This window comes from Strix uralensis, chromosome 1 (genome assembly GCF_047716275.1).
Source record: "Strix uralensis isolate ZFMK-TIS-50842 chromosome 1, bStrUra1, whole genome shotgun sequence".
Taxonomy (NCBI): Eukaryota; Metazoa; Chordata; class Aves; order Strigiformes; family Strigidae; genus Strix; species Strix uralensis.
In genome coordinates, this window is record NC_133972.1 from 28030923 (window position 1) to 28047568 (window position 16646).

General features: G+C 38.8%; 2 protein-coding genes across 3 annotated transcripts in view; both read left to right on the top strand.

Annotated features, from left to right (window-relative positions):
- Nucleotides 1-5429, top strand: part of SLC4A7 (solute carrier family 4 member 7) — a 102839-nt gene extending 97410 nt beyond the window's left edge. For both annotated transcript variants that reach the window (XM_074860931.1, XM_074860923.1), the window contains one exon: nt 958-5429. In XM_074860931.1, the coding sequence (XP_074717032.1) occupies nt 958-1039 (82 nt within the window). In that variant the 3' untranslated portion in view covers nt 1040-5429. The remainder of the gene's footprint in view (nt 1-957) is intronic.
- Nucleotides 5430-12197: 6768 nt separating this feature from the next.
- The window catches only part of NEK10 (NIMA related kinase 10), a 107064-nt gene continuing 102615 nt past the window's right edge, over nt 12198-16646 (top strand). The window contains exons 1-4 of the mRNA XM_074891781.1: nt 12198-12271; nt 12599-12659; nt 13781-13911; nt 14420-14518. Of these exons, the coding sequence (XP_074747882.1) occupies nt 12198-12271; nt 12599-12659; nt 13781-13911; nt 14420-14518 (365 nt within the window). The remainder of the gene's footprint in view (nt 12272-12598; nt 12660-13780; nt 13912-14419; nt 14519-16646) is intronic.

Genomic DNA, 16646 nt, shown 5'->3' on the forward strand with positions numbered 1-16646 from the left:
GATTTACAAGTTTCAAGTAGGATGCAGTTTGAAGCAAGCAATGACATATTGTGTGGGTTGGCATTATTTTTTAAAGATCGTATCTTTTTTTAAAAATTATTTTTCAGATTTTTTTTGTCTTTCTTGAACTGATCCAGATATTTTTCTTTCTCCCTCCACCATCTTGTATTTTATTGACTCTGTGGAGTCCAAACGCACTTATATTTTCTAAGGAATCCAGAAATTTTTTTGCATGAATTTTTAATACATTTTTTTCCTTAAAGAGCAGCTCCACAGATGTGTTGTTTCTTCTAAAATTCATGCCTAGTGAATCCTCCCTCTTACGCTGTTCCAATTTCTCTTCTACTGTCCTGTAACTACCTTGGGACATTCCTTTCTGTCCTTGGATAAGCCACTGTTCAGTGGCTGTGTCCCTAAGACCATCAGTTGTTCAGATGCCAGCCAGCCTGTTGTCTTTCGGGTCTTCCACTTGAATGGACACTTATGAAGATTTCTGACTATCCTCTATTGTTGTTACCAGTGTGGTTCCCCACTTTGAAAGGACTGAAATGTTTTTCAGTCTTGTATTGTGAAGAGTTGTTTCACTGCCCAATGATTAAGCAGTATTAATAATATTACATGTTAAGTATTTTTTCATAGTTTTAACTAGACGTTTTTGTGGGTTTTGTTTTTTTCTAAAAAAAGATGTTTTGTAAAACAATTTCAAATCAACAGGATCAACAAAAGCAGTGGGACTGGAAATGGTATTTATAGATGAGATCTTGGTGATTTCTGTCTTCAAGCTTGTATTATTCCTGTGAATAGCATTTAACAATTATTAGAATGTAATACAAATGCATCATCATAAAAGTATCCTTAGATAAATACTTCCAGTGTTCATTGTTAAGTATAAAATGTTTGAAAGTTAACCTTTACTTAAGTGAACTGAACCTTACATTTTCCTCTGCTTACAAACAGCCCTGAAAAACCAGAAAGTGTGAAGATAAATGTGGAAGATTCACCTGTTGTGAAATATGTGGATGCTGAAACGTCTTTATAGAACTGAACCAAGGGGAATTGCGTGTATTTGTGTGTGTATATATATCACTGTAGGATATTATACCATGGAAGTGTGATTTCCAATTTAAGGAGCAACATGTATTTAATTCTGCCATTGTTTAGGGCACTGTAGATATGCTTGCATAATGAGAAGATTTTCCTACAGATAAGATGAGTGGTAATCACACTTCAGCTATTTATTTTATTGGAAATTTTATTTTCATTTTTAAATAGGAAGATTGTAATGAATGCATATTATTTTCAATAATCAATATGTGCATAAAAGTTAAATCAGCTTTTGCTGATGATTACTGGTCCACATTGCTTAAAATTTTGCAATACCTCTGTTTATAATGTGCGCTACAGGAGTTTGTTTTCCATGCAGGCAATTACTGCTTGTTTTTGCAGGGTATACTTCTTTGTGTTTTCACAGAACAAATATTAATGTGCTGTTGACAAGAACTACTGTGTTTTATGTCTCCACTACATGCTAATGTTTTCTGGAGTCTGTCTCCTATTTTACAGAAGTGGCCTAGAGCCCTAAGTTAGGTGGTTAGATAATCCTTAAAATATATAAATACCCTGTTCTGCTACCTTGTTTTCTTTTTTTTTTAAAATTCACTCTTGATTTTTTCATTATTGTCCAGTAGCAGTACGAGTGCAGTTAATGGTACAGTCCCAAGTCAGTATTTGCCATTCTGGACTCTCCATGTTTACACAATATAAATTGGATTTACAGACAGCAATTTGATCCATAGGAAGTTACGCATACTTACCACACTAGTACTCTTGAATTCTTTTGTTCCTGTTTTTACTTAATTTTTTCCATTGACTTTTAGAGTCTGATTTACTTGGTTCTAAGACTGAAACTTTAGAGTATTTCATGTCCTCATCAGATCTATTTCTCGCTCAATTAATTTTTAAATTTACAGTGTATTTGATTAAATTAGCTGTAGTTGAATTCTGTAATAGGTTTATGATCAGTATTATTTTATGGATGACAAATTGCTTGTGGTATTTGTGTGTACAGTTCTGATCCTCTCCATTGTAAAGGGCATATATGATAGCACACCAACTTATTTTTAAACATTTTATTTATTTTAATTAGTATAAATTTTTATCATGTAAGATGAATTGAAAAATTAAATATGCATTTATTAAAGTAAATGGGATTTTTTGGGGCTCACTGATAAAGATGCAGTCAGTGCATTTATTGTACTTATTTTCAAGTTCTAGTGTTTAGCATTATAATATTTGAAATAATGAGAATTTTATGTATAAATGAAAATCTTGATCACTTACCTGCGCAGTTTCCATTATTAATATTTTTTTTGCCTTACACCTTAGTTTTTTGGCTTTAATTTCTGAAATGATCTCTTTACAGTCTGAATTGCCACTACCCCTTCTGGATGTATTACAATGGCTTTAATTAGAACCTGTGCTCATTTAAAATTCGAAGATGCTGTTTGCTTAATTCTGCTTTTGGCAAAGTTGGGAGTTTTACCATGGACCACATGATAAAATTCTCAACAACTCCAAAAGGAGCTGATTCTGGAGGAAGGCAGAGTTCATCTGAAAATACCACTTGAGGTAGAATTTTGGTGCTCTTCAGCCAAGTGTCACTTGGAGAGAAGATAATTGTATATTACAAAAATAAAGCAATCAGTGGGAATAAACACAGCATTTAAAGTTACATGGGCTGTTACCATTCCCTTTAAATGTAATGTAATTAAAGAATGGTTTGGGTTGGGGTTTTTTTCTTTTTTTTTTTTTTTCATTTGGGTGAATTCCAAGAAGACAGTTTAAAGAAAGTAAATCATAGTGTACAGCAGTACAAATAATGGTATCCAAACTGTCATAACAAAGGCTCAGGTGAGTGGCAAAGCAAGTGAGGTCTGCATTACAGTTTGACCAATACTGTGTAATGAATGACCTGTGTAGACGTTCCCTTATTCTTAGCTAATAGTGTAGCTTGTGCCTTAGCTTGAGTACGTGCTCTTTCAGAAAATAGCCATGTTTTCCCTCTAGTCAAATTGGGGTACAGTGAAACTATAGCAGATAGTTTCCCAAAAGTTCCTGCATTATTTTAAAAAAGAAAAAAAAAGTACACATCTGCATGTCAGTTGTCGACTACTACGTAGCTCTTGCTGAATCAGAGGGAAGATATTTTGAGCAGTTTACGTAGCTGTTGTCCGTAAGACGTTACTTCTGTACGAGTCCTCCCAGTAGCATTTTACAGTTCATGTTCACGGTCCTGCAACAATTTCCAAAGACCCAGAAAATTACTATAAGCCTCTTAAATTTTTAATTCTTTAATGCCAGAAATCAGGGTTCCCTGGTGCTGCACACCTTGTATCTGGCTTCTACTTCAGAAGGGTTAAGTTTTGGTCAATATTACAGGAAATGGATATTTTTCTACTGAAGTTGAAAGGAAATAAAACCAAAGCCCCACAAGTCTATTTACAGTATTTATTTAATTGTGTAGATATTTTAATCAGTGCCAGAAATACCATGACTTATAAAGCAGTTTACAGTGACCTTCAGTTCCAGCGTTCTTGGTCAGTAGCATGTTATGCTTGCACTTTTTTCCCATGTGAATAGGAGAAGATCTGGTATTAAGTGCATAAAACCCCATTGATAATCTCTGGTTAAGTGGTTCGCTGCTCATTTTGTACCTTCTCTGCTTTAAAAATCACCCATAGTATTAAACAGCTAAGGATGTAGTTTACTGTATGTAGATACATGTTTTGCCTTAACAGATGCAGAAGAGCAGTGATAATTGCTGTGCACTGATTTTTTTTTTTTTTTTTCATAGGGGTTAAGCCCTGTAAAAACTACGGCAATGTATTTCCATTCCAACAGTTAGAGGAAAATAAACAGCCCTGCACTTTTTTTAGATGCCTTGGTTTCCCGGAGTGGAGCTTAGTGCTACTGTGTATCTGGCTGCAGAGCCACCTCAGGAAGTCCCTCTCTTTTTTTTTTTTTTTTCCTCTTCACCTTTTTTTTTTCCTTTTTCTAATTTATTTATAAATATGAATGTTTACATAAAGTGTAGGTCTTAATTTGGACCACTCCATTTAAATTATCATCTAAAATATTTCACTTAAAATGCAGTCTTGTGTTTAAATTATATTCTACGAAACTCATTCTTTGTATTTTCGTATGTATTACAATGACACGCCTTTCATTCTGTTTACATATGCCCAAGTTAATTCTACTTTCTTCCTAGATCAATTTTGCAGCTATAACGTAATACCTTATTATTCAGTGAAATGTTCCAAATTGCCAAGTTTGTCATCATAAAACCCGTTAGGGTACAATTTGGTGCCCTAGTGGGGTTTTTTTAACCAAATGTCTTGGCCATTTTTTCTGTGTTTAATGAAAGTTCTCCCCTAAGTTATCATTTCTTTCACCTGCATCTCTGTCTTTATATGGTAGCTTCCTAATTTGTGCCCTTTGCAAAGGCAGGTTCGACAGGCTGTAAAATGTATCTGTAACAAATAGGTGTCATGTCGCAGAGCCTGCACCGTTTTTAAGGGTTGTCTTGTACATACGTTCTGTAAATCATAAGAGAAACGGTTCATGATTTTCAGTTCACAAATGTAGTCTGTTAGATGAGCACCACAATGATTTTAGTTTTCTTTTTTGCTTTATATGATTAGTAATGTTTTAATTACTCATCTAGGTCAAAGTAATTACCAAGTACAGTACAAATGTGTGAAATACATTGTTTATACCAACAGTAATTTATTTTATGGCAAATTTCAAGACTAGAGGCACACAGCTTTGAGTCAGTGTAAAAGTAGTGCTATAAATAAAGCAAATTGCTTAGTAATTTTAAGTTGATTTTATTTTGTAACATTTTTAGTGAAAACTTACAGGACTTCATAGTTGGCATTGAAGATAATCTAAAGACACTTTCATACTGAATTTAGTATCTGTTGACATTTATTTGGAATAATGTTTGAAAATCAGTACTTTTCTAAATTATTTTATTGGCAAGACACATAATTTACAATAGTTTTCTTTCTGTTGTTGCTGATACCCCTGTGCAAAGGTGTCTTCCAGGGTTCAGCATCTGTAGCCGAACTACAATTTGGATTTTAATACTGATTATTTGAAATGTGATTGCATACTGTATGGTTCGAATTTTTTATGACTGCTTTTCTAATTACAATGATGTTTTCTTACTTTATAACAGAATCCAAAGCAAATGAAAACATTACTGCAGATGTAGAATCAATGTTCAGTTTATACAGAAAACACAACTCTCCAACTTGTCTTTAATGTGAAAGATCCAGCCTTTGTTGTTTTAATTACCGCTAGAATAAAATTATCTTTTGTAATGTTTCAGAAAGTCGGTGAAAGCAATAAAAACCTACGGAACTCTATTAAGGCTTTTTCTGTTTTTCTCAGATGCAGCCGGGGGCCGCTGGGCGGGAGGCGGCCGTGAGCAGGAGCGGGGCCGAGGGGCGCTGGGCTCCGCGGGGCCGGGGCAGGCGTCCCCGTGCCCATGGCAACGGCCACCGGGGGCCGTCGCTAGGCCGCCCGGGCGCCGCGGAACACGGCGGCTCGCCATTGGCCGGCCAGCCCGGTCTTTCCGAAGAAGACGGGACGCGATTGGCCGCGGGGAGGGGCTCTGCGGCCGGCGGACGGAGCGTCGCCGTATCCAGGCGCGGAGCGGCGGCGAGCGCGCGTGAGTGGGGCCGGGTGGGGGGCGCGCGCCGCGCCAGCCGCCCCAACGGGAGCGTCCCCTCGAGGGGCCGCGCGGCGGGCGGGCAGCGGGACCGGCCCCGGGGAGGGCAGCGCTGGCAGCGCCGCCCGGCCCCTGTGGCAGAGAACCCCGCCGCGCCGCCCGCGGGGGTGGGAGGGGGACGGCGGCCGAGCAGCAAAATTAGGCGGCTGTCTTCTCATCCTGTCACGGTTTAGTCACGGAGTTACCGGATGGACACGTACTCCAGCCGTGGTATCATTGAAGTCATGGAGAAGTTAAAGTTTCCAAGTGGATGTTGAAAAAGTCAAAAGATAGTATTAGCATTTAGGAATGTATGTAAACATGCATCTGGGTATAAAACACTTCAAAAAAATCAAGTGCTGAGGCAGGCCTGCTTAGTCATGACTAAGCTGTGAAAACCCCAGGGAATCTCTGTGCTTCTAAATACAGCCCAGTTCGTGCGGTATGCAGCCTGCCACCTCGAGAGTGTGGCTCAGCCCTGAATCTCACCTAGCAAACTAGGGGTAATGTCCCTAAAATAAGGGTTATTCTGTAGCCATCCCTCTCCCGTTCCTCCTAATGACGTCTTCCCCAGCCATGCACCTTTGCCAGCTCGGAGCGTTCAGGAGATATTCAACAGCCTCTCATGGTTCCCAGAGGCTCAGAGTCCTGGCGGTACAATTCCCTAACGAGGTCTGCCTGATAGCAAGGGCAGAGAGGAGGAATTTCACAGAGCTACGTGTTATTCTTGAGCTGATACAGAGCTGCTCACAAGACCTCAGAAATCCTCTTTGTTTCTTACAGCTGTGCATTGCAGGTTAACAGGGTGGGTAGAAGTAAGATGAAGTTGTGCTCTGGAAAATAGGCCAAAGACTCGCATTGCATGGGTGCAGGAATCTGAGAATAGGCCTGGCCGTTTATGACTCGACTGGAACTGGGGTGGTGCAGAAGGAAAACAAACAAACAAAAACTAACCCAAACCCCAGCAGTGGCTTGAATATTTCAATTTGTTAGGAAAACAGAGATCCTATATTGGATCCTAGTTAATCTTTAGAGAACCTTCAAAGAAGTTACTAATTTTTATATAATTTATATAAATTTTAAATATATAAACATTTTAAAATATATTCAAATTTAATATATGCATGTATAGCAAACATGCAGATTTCCAGATCGATTCAGTCAGTAAAATATATAAGAAATATTCTGCAAACATTGTCTGTATGGGTTCACCATAAAATTCCCTAGGCAGAGACTGTCACCAGTGGTGACCCATCTTCCAACTGCCGTGCTCTCTGAGAACAAGAAGGGAAGCGGTCCAGGGTTCCCTTTGGTTTCATCAGACTGGAGGAGGAACAGTACGAACTTGGGAACTTTTCATCATCTTTGATGCTTCCTTTGCCATCATTTTGATCGTATTTGAAATGCATTTCTATTTTAACCATAATATATTGATAACTGCTTTTTTAGGAATGGATTTCTATCTGACATCATACCCAGCTTATGATATTAGATACATCCCTATCTAGCAACAGCATCAAAAGTCTTATTAAAGCCGAGATATAACTTATCTACTGCTTCTTTATCCACCTTAAGCCACTTAACCTTCTGTGTATAATTAGATAGTGGAACTCAGCCACTGGAGTGGTTAAGAAAGGAGTTCAAGGGTAAATCAAGCAACAACCTGGCTTACAAACAGTCCATACTCAGTAATTATTGCTAATAAAGACTATAAAGAACATAAGACATCTTTTTGTTTGAGAGTTTCTGTTACACTGTAGTTTGTCACGGCAGATTTATCCTCCAACATGTCTTTGTGGTTTTGTTTATTTTGGGGTTTGTTTTCACCTTCTGAAGCTTTATGTGCTTGTGTCATCTGAGACAGATACTAGACTGGGCCACAGATCAAGTCAGGGGTGGTAATTCCTTTGTCTCCTGTTTCTTATCCTGTGAATTCTTTCATTTCTGACAGGGTTCTTAGAGCATTTCTTGTCCCATCCTGCACGCCAGCGCTATCAGAATGCATCTCTCTTCCTGCGTAATTGAATTTACATGACTAATTAAATGTAACTATCCCCAGTTAAAATGAATTAGTTAATATTGCTCTCATTTCATTGTTTTAAATGGAATTGGATAAGACTCTATGCTCTAAAGACATTTCCTTTTTAATGTGTTTCTGTTCTTTTAAAGAGTTGTCTGATCTCAATCTTTTTCTGACACAGCCGAAGTGAAATGTGAGTGTTGTTTGGTTTGTTTCTTATACGTTACTCATGGCTGGCTTAATAGCTGAGGGATAGTTATGAGGATAGTGAATAGCCTGGCTCCATGGAAATTTCTGCTGGCAGGAGTAAAGAAGGAACACAGGGGTGGGAACTTAGTGATTTCAAGAAAGTAACTGTGAGAATGGGTAAGATACTTCATGTCTGTTTTCTCTCAGGTTTATGGCTGATACAAAGAAAACAGGGGGTTGCTTCCTTTGGTCTACCCTTCCTCACTCAGGGTGTGGTGATAATACATACCTGATTTAACGACTGGCTGCTGATGAGAGGGGTTTCTGCTCTTCTCCCTCTACAGCTGTGTGTTCTTGCCCCCTGCCTTGTCAGCAGAGATACTCATCAGGCCACTGTAACAGTGAGCTAAATTGGTAGAAAACCAATGATACGAAGGCAGGCATATTGTTTTCTGCCTGTTTGGCTCTCTGAACTGGCTCAGGTTTGGGTCAGATCAGCTGAAGTGGAGGGGAGTGGCTGAGGTTGGGGAGGGGAAAGGGAAAGAGAAGGGAAGGAAAGGGAAAGTGAAAGGATTTGCCATTTTCAGCAGCAGCTGGCTGTTAATTAATTGGTTTATCTCAGTAAAGCTGAAGGGTACAACACTTTAAGCTGCATAGATAAATGTTCCTTTCTGCATATTGTCCTTGCCCTTGTACGTTAGAAGTACCTGGAGACAAGCTATAAGGTAATCAGGGCTGAAGTAAGAGATATTTTTTTGGTAACCTGAATCAAGTTTCCCAATCCCGTGAGCTGTGCACCTCTCGTGATGCTGTGCTGCCAGCCCAGAGGGGTTGTGCAGGGTCGATTTGTGGCCAGAATTGGCCTCTCTTTGTTGCAGCCCCTACTGACTTGTGCTGGCTTCGTGTCCTGTAGGAAATAGGTAACCTCAGGAGGCATTCTTAGAGCTGGGTGAGGGCTGCATCCTTGGGTGAGCTGCATCCCCTCAGACAGCAGTGAAGGGAATTTGGCTTGATGTTTTCAGGTTCAATTTTGTACAGGGACATTTGGATCTGTAATGGCAATGAACCTTTAAAATACTAGTCACAGTTACTCTGTTTTCACCGCAAACAGTAAAAGCACTGGTCTGGCAGCCCTAATGCAAGGGTTGGTCCACAGTTCTAAGATTTTGTAAATAATCACACAGACCTAACAATTTTGTATGAAATCCTAGTCATACTGGTAATCCTGCTGTTTATGGTTTAGAGGTTTAACCCAAGGATTACTTTTTGTAAGTGGGATGCTGAAAATTTGAAGGTTTAACTGTATTTGCTCATGAACAAGTTGGTTTGTGTGTGGTTTTAGTGATTCTTTAATTGGTTAAAATCTTTTCTTTGTACACACGTGCTCATAAGCAAGTTGATAATTTTTGAGTTTCACAGTATTTCTTACTATGCAAATGTGAGGTGATGATTGCATCATGTCAGCCTCAGTAATACGCTAAATGGATTGGGATATTGCGAAGAGGATATAAAATACAAATACCACTAAAACAATACATGGAAGTTCTTGCTCATGAGGATTCTTAAACATGCTTAGCAATATACATGGGTTCTCTTAACTTACTGCTTTTGAAGCAAAGGAAGTAAGTTAATTGAACTTACTTCATTTGGTTTAATCTGAATTCAGGAATTTTGTGTGTTGACTGCTAGAACAGATCCTATTTATATTCATTCCCTGGTGATAATTGGTACAACAGAAGTGTTCTGAAGTCTTCTTTAATAACCCTGTTGAATGGCTGTGTGGAGGAGAGAGGAGGAATTTCTTGGGGATCCAGATCAATCATTCTCTGTGGGGTACTGGTGGTAGGGTAAAGGCTTGTTCAAAAGAATAGAAATGGATGAACTGAGTTTACAGGCCACTTGCCAGAGGGAGTTAATATGGTGCATGAGTTAATACTGTCAACAGTTGCATTTTGGGTAGTTCTGTGTCTGTTGCAAGAATGTATAATTGGGAAAATAACTCTGATTTTCAGTCAGGAAGCAGCAGCTTCTGGTAGTTTACAGGTAGTTTACAATGCTTTTGTTTCCTGCCAGGTTTTCTTCTTTGCCTTTATGAAGAAGAGGAATAAAAACCAATAGCAGAGGAATTCTACACTGCACAAAGAGAAATGGAATATGGAAAATCCTGTTAAAGAGACACCAAAGGGAACATCCAAATGATCCTGTTTAATGAATAGTAAAATAGGTAGAAAGGATCAGACAGTGGTATTGTGTCCTTGTTTTTCGAATCAGAGGTGCTCTACCAATATGCTGCAGCTGCATGCAATTCTCTGACATAATTCTTCAGTCCCAGCCTGCTCCTGACCATCCATTTTCACTCAGAGCAGGTTCTGCATCAATATGATTGCTTTTGTGCGAGCAAGAGATTCCTGACTATCTTCTTTCTGTGTCTGTCTGTCTCTTTCTAGCGCTTTATAAGGTTTTCAGTGAACAAATACTGTATACTATGCAATCAACAAACTTTTGTGGGAAGTCAGACCTACAGACTGAATGTCTATCTGCAGTGGATCTAATACATGGTAATGGCCCTGATGAGGCCAGGCCATACAGCTCTGCTCATCATAGAATCATAGAGTGCTCTTTGGGTTGGAAGGGACCTTAAAGATCATCTCATTCCAACCCCCTGCCATGGGCAGGGACACCTTCTACTAGACCAGGTTGCTCAAAGCCCCGTCCAACCTGGCCTTGAACACTGCCAGGGAGGGGGCAGCCACAACCTCTCTGGGCAACCTGTTCCAGTGTCTCACCCTCTCACAGTAAAGAATTTCTTCCTTATATCTAATCTAAATCTGCTCTCTTTCAGTTCAGAACTGTTACCCCTCATCCTATCACTACACCCCCTGATAAAGAGCCCCTCCCCATCTTTCCTGCAGGCCCCCTTTAAGTACTGGAAGGCCGCTATAAGGTCTCCCCGGAACCTTCTCTTCTCCAGGCTGAACAACCCCAACTCTCTCAGCCTGTCCTCATAGGGGAGGTGCTCCAGCCCCTGATCATCTTCGTGGCCTCCTCTGGGCCTGCTCAAACAGATCCATGCCCTTCTTGTGTTGGGGGCCCCAGAACTGGACACAGCACTCTAGGTGGGGTCTTACCAGTAGGGGGGGAGAATTCCCTCCCTCAACCTGCTGGCCACACTTCTCTTGATGCAGCCCAGGATACCATGGCTTTCTGGGCCCATTGGGCAACGGGCACATTGCTGGCTCATAGTCAGTTTTCCATCCACTACTACCCCCAAATCCTTCTCTGCAGGGCTGCTCTCAGTCCACTCACCTCCCAGCCTGTATTTGTGCTTGGGATTGCCCCGACCCATGTGCAGGACCTTGCACTTGGCCTTGTTGAACTTCATGAGGTTCACACAGTCCCACCTCTCAAGCCTGTCCAGGTCCCTCTGGATGGCACATCCCTTCCCTCCAGCGTGTCGTCTGCACCACGCAGCTTGGTGTCATCAGAAAACTTGCTGAGGGTGCCCTCAATCCCACTGTCCATGTCACCAACAAAGATGTTAAACAGCACTGATCCCAACACTGACCCCTGAGGAACACCATCATCTGTGGAAATAAGCTGTGTGTCCCACTGCAAGGAAAGCTGGGCACTATTAGTATAAGACAGCTGAAATTTGTAAGACCCACATACCAAGCTGCTGAAAATTTCTGTGGTTTTTTGGTAGACTGCATGGTGTATGCATCTCATTTATTTGTCAGATACCTCCTTTTTCTACCCTTCATCTCTCTTGTTTATTTAGATGATAAAACTACTGTATCCTCTGTTGTCTGGACAACAGCTTGTATGATACAACCTTGATGCCAGCCTGTAAGCACTGCTGTAACATAAATAGCCAATCTACAGTGAGAAATAATGGTAATAAGATGCAAGAAGAGGAGAAGGAAAAGTCCTAATAAAAAATACGTGCAATAGCAAGACAGCCAGTATTATCTAGCCATATGTTGGGAAACCAAGGTTTCTCTATGTTAGGTTAATTACTTTCTTGTTAGTATCTGGAATTCTAAAGGATATCCTCATATAATGCCCAAGGGTTCATACTGAGAAAATGGTAAAGCTGTCTTTTTTCTTAAAATTATAACAGTTGGTTCTGTAAATAAACGTGTTTTTTCTTTTGCTGCAATGATATAATTCTATCTATCTATTTTTAAGAAAATGTGATGATAATAGTGGTACACAATGCCTGATCAGGACAAAAAGTTGAAGAACACAGAAAAAGCAACAGACAGAAAACCTCGTGGGATCTCTGTGAGGTATAGTCTCTGACATCTTACATTGAACTTCAGCAGGACCCATGTGGAATTTGCACTAGCTGCCAAAGCAGAATGCTTTAATTTGGAATGCATTATAAACATGACAACTGTTACTGTGGTCACAAAGTTTATTTACACCTTTGTTGATTTAAGGCATTCTGGAGAATGTATAAATTCTGTACACAAAATGGGGACACTAAGCAACACTAGAAAACTTTATTTTCTAATAGTCAGTAGCGTTGTTGCTTGTTGACCTTCTTCACTGTTACAGAAGTACTTTTATGTAAATATTAACCCATATATTTATGCTATTGCTTTTTATCCTAGGGATTATTCTGATCTTAAAAGACTTCAGTCTCTCTTAAATGTTCGGTCAAGGAACCAACAGGTATTTTTCAATAACTATTATTAAACATGGTGTAGAATTGTATAATTATAAGTAATGGTGATTATGGTTTGTGGCAGATGCTTAGGATATTGTGTTCCATTATGATTAAACATACTAGCAAAATCTTGTGTAGAGGGTATCTTTTTTTTTGGCAATGTTAGAACTTCTCTGTGGGACAAATCCCATTTAGAAAGGGTAAAGGAATGAAACTGACCCACTTCCTTTCCTACTTTGCTGTAATTTTTATTTTAACAGGAAAAAAATAGCTTTGTTTTGTATCTTGAGCAGGTTTTATCAAGCTATTGTTACATATAGGCAAGTAGCCTAACAGATTTGTTTTCTTCCTTGCCCTTCCACAATGTCACAAGAAGGTAGGCTTAGAGATGTATTAGATACAACATGATGAAGAGTGTTAAAGAATATAAAATAAGATCAGCATTTGAACTATAAACAATTTGTCTTTGGAGAATAATACTTCAGCTAAAAATCTTCAGGGCGTAAATATCAATGCATGAAACTTACAGGACACAGTAAAATCTCCTTCACCTCAACTCACTTAGTGAAGCTTGTATTTGCCATTTGAAGCAAAGAAAACCAACACATGATGATGGGTGTGAGTCCTTGGAATGCCAGAACATTTTCTCCCTGTCTATTCTGTAAAAAGATATGACAAAATGACTTAGGGAGTCATCCACGTGAGATAGGAGTTACACACTCCCTTCCTGGATAGAGGCATGGAATTGCTTCTGAGCAGAAAGCTGAAACATCTGAGTTCTACAACTGGAAAAGAAAATGAAGGCTGTGCAATTGTAGAATTGGGACAGGTAAGGAGTGTAGATAATGTGTTGCAGGTTCTGTTGAGCTTTACTATTATAAATTTTAAAAGACACAGTTCTTCACATTTTATATATCTTCATGTACTTGTTTTCCAGCCTTGCTTTGCATCAGTTTTCTACCACATTGGTTGTGTTTTGCATGGAGGGTGTGTGTATTTTATAATGGCAAGTTATAGGTCCAATGTTCAAGTTAGAAGTTGAGGGAAGGTACTTTTGCTCAATAACATTCTTATAAAATTTAAAATGCAGTGTTCGCCTCGTGAGTACTGTCCCTTTCCTCCTTAGCTTCTAGGTATACATTTTGAAAGTGGTCAAACCAGTGTGACCAGAGCTTGGCAAAACGTCAAAAGCAATGAACAAACCCCCCATAGTCAATGGCAAGAATCAACAGAAGCTGTTGAGCTTGAAAACTTTAGGTAAAAAAAAAAAGCTAATATGATGCTACGTTGTATCTCTGATCATCTTTATGTATCTAAATCTTGCTGAGGTGTTGAAGGCATTTATATTTGTACTTACGTCTGTTACTTGTACTTTCATGTTAACCCACTATCCAAGATATGAATTATATATTTTTCACTTTCTAAACCTGTCTGTGAATGTTTCTGCCTTTGTAAGTTTCAGACACATGCTCCCACTCAGCTGTTGAGAGTTAATATAGTACATTTAAATAAAGTAATGGTTTCTTTGTTTGGAAAGCTTATATTATACCATTATAAAGTCCCAAATTATGCATGAGGCAGACTGTTCTTCCATACTGTTAATGTCTGGAAATCTGAAATTGTGTTATTCCATAGTAGCTGCTGATATGACATTTCTTAATTTTTCTTGCTAATGTTAAGTTTTGGCAATCTTCAAATTATCTTGTGGCAAGATAATTAGTAATTCAGCATTTTTCTTTTTTTTTTTTTTTTTTTTTCACATTAGTGTGACCTACAAGAATGAGAGAAATTTTAGCAAACATCCCAAACATAAACTGTTTCAAGAAATCTTTACAGCTTTAGTTAAGAACAGACTTACCTGCAGGTCAGTATATTGAACACATTTGTATCCAAGAAGGGGGATCACTCCTTCTTGCCTTAAGTGAAGAACCAAGATATGTGGATAATACTTCATATTGTTTGAACAATATATACAGCATATATGTTTCAACAGTAGACCTCTGTGTGGAAACTGCCAGCTTCACATCTCTGCATAATCTCAGTTTTAAACAATCACTTCCTTATTGGCTTGAAGACCGAATGCTTGTGTTAGTGGGATGGAAGAAGGAGGATTTGGTATATGACAAAACTTGGATGACCAAAGTTCTAACAGCTGCTATGTTTCCTTGATCCTTTGTCCATATCTGGTATCTGTCATCTGTGGTTTACTTTTCTAATTTCATTTTTATTTTACTTGTATTTTATGGACTGCTGCCTTTATGTAGAAAGGTCAGTGACTTTCATAAAATTCAGATGAGTTTATGCTACTGTTCATATTTATTTGTAATCATGTGTATAACAGGATTAGAAAGGGAAAACCCTTTCTTATGCTACACTCATTTGAGGGAGGAGTAATTGCAAGACCTTAAAAAAAAAAAATAGTGGGGGCACGAAAAGTTATTATCTGAAAAAAGGAATGCATTTTTCAGGGTTTTTTTTTTACTATACGCTACTGCAGTGTGTATATTTTTCCTGTTTAAAGCCCAAGTACATTTTCTTAAGAAATCTTAAGTGGTACAGAATCTTAAAGAACCAATCCTAGAGCATTTAAAGGTATTAATGTGTAACTGCTAGAATTTACAAAGAACCTAAAAATCACCAAAAGATTCACATAGTTTGCTTAGATCCTTTTTTTCATAACTAAGTAGGGAACTAGGGATCTCATTTTTGATTATCTAAATAGCAGTGAGTTTAAGACCGATAATTTAAGTGATTTGTAAATCTGGTACCTCTTTTTTGCAAGTGAACTTTGTCATCTCAGTACCCACCAGTGGGATGTCAGTGGCTCAGCTTCATTTGTCAAAAATCTACTTTATGTCTTCCCACGTTCTGTTTGTACATTGTGGCATACCTAGCTCATATTTTGTTTTTTCTTTGGTACTTGTTGATGATGACAATATAGCAAAACCAGACTCTTGTATTAAAATGAAAGCACCCAGGTAAGGTTAATGAAACAAACATTTATTAGTAGGTATGTAAAACTCGTAAGTTAAGGGCAGTTACAAAGGTGGTTTAGTTGCCTTTTGTAGATATTTTGAGTGTGATGATGTCCTCTCTTTGGAACTACTGCCATTGCATTGTGTCAGAGCCTTAGAAACTGTCACCTTGCTTTGCATTACATACTTTTGCTAGGATAACTATGTTGGCTGGGGTGGAAGAAAAAAGTCACACCCACTTACTGACATCACTGTGTCCGCAAAAGTCCTGCTTGGAGGTAGTTCTGTCGACAAGAAAGCGGTGATCAGCTTAGCTTAAGTAGTTTGGATAAGGAGTATAATTAAGCACGCAGAAAAAGTCCTGCTGGCATATGCTGTATATGCACTAGGATATCTAGTAATGTGTATTGTAAATGGTAACTTAGTAGAAGAGTCTCTCAGGTGTTAACCAGGCTCAGAGAATTACTGTCCCTGCATGGAAACGTGACAGATGTGTTGCTCCGTTAAAGAAACAGACTTTTGTCAAGAGCCAAAGCTTCTTGAAAGGATAGCTTTGTCAAACCACCATGGTAATGATCTTCAGGCCACTTTAAAATCTGACCTACAAATTTTGCCTACAGGTATATGGCTGCTGTTTTCTTTCCATGAAAGTTTTGTGCCATTCTGAAGTGGCCAATTATGGAATCATAATGAAAAATAGTATTACTTTGGGCAGAATATTGGCATAGAAGGGATGAGATTTAGTTAATATCTATTTGTAGAACATTTATTTTTATCAAAATATTTTTATCTATTGGCGTCATTCCCAACTGCAAACGATAAAAAGGGAAGAGAACTGCCATGTCCCATAGACTTCTTCTGTTCCTTGGAAATTTGCCCAGATACTACAGATTCTGTTCTCTCAGTTAAAACAACAACAAAAAACCACAAAGATTTCCAATTTTAGGTTTATTTTAAGTAGGAAAATGGGGAGATATATATACCTTCAACAGACAATGGAAATAGTGATTCCGTTAC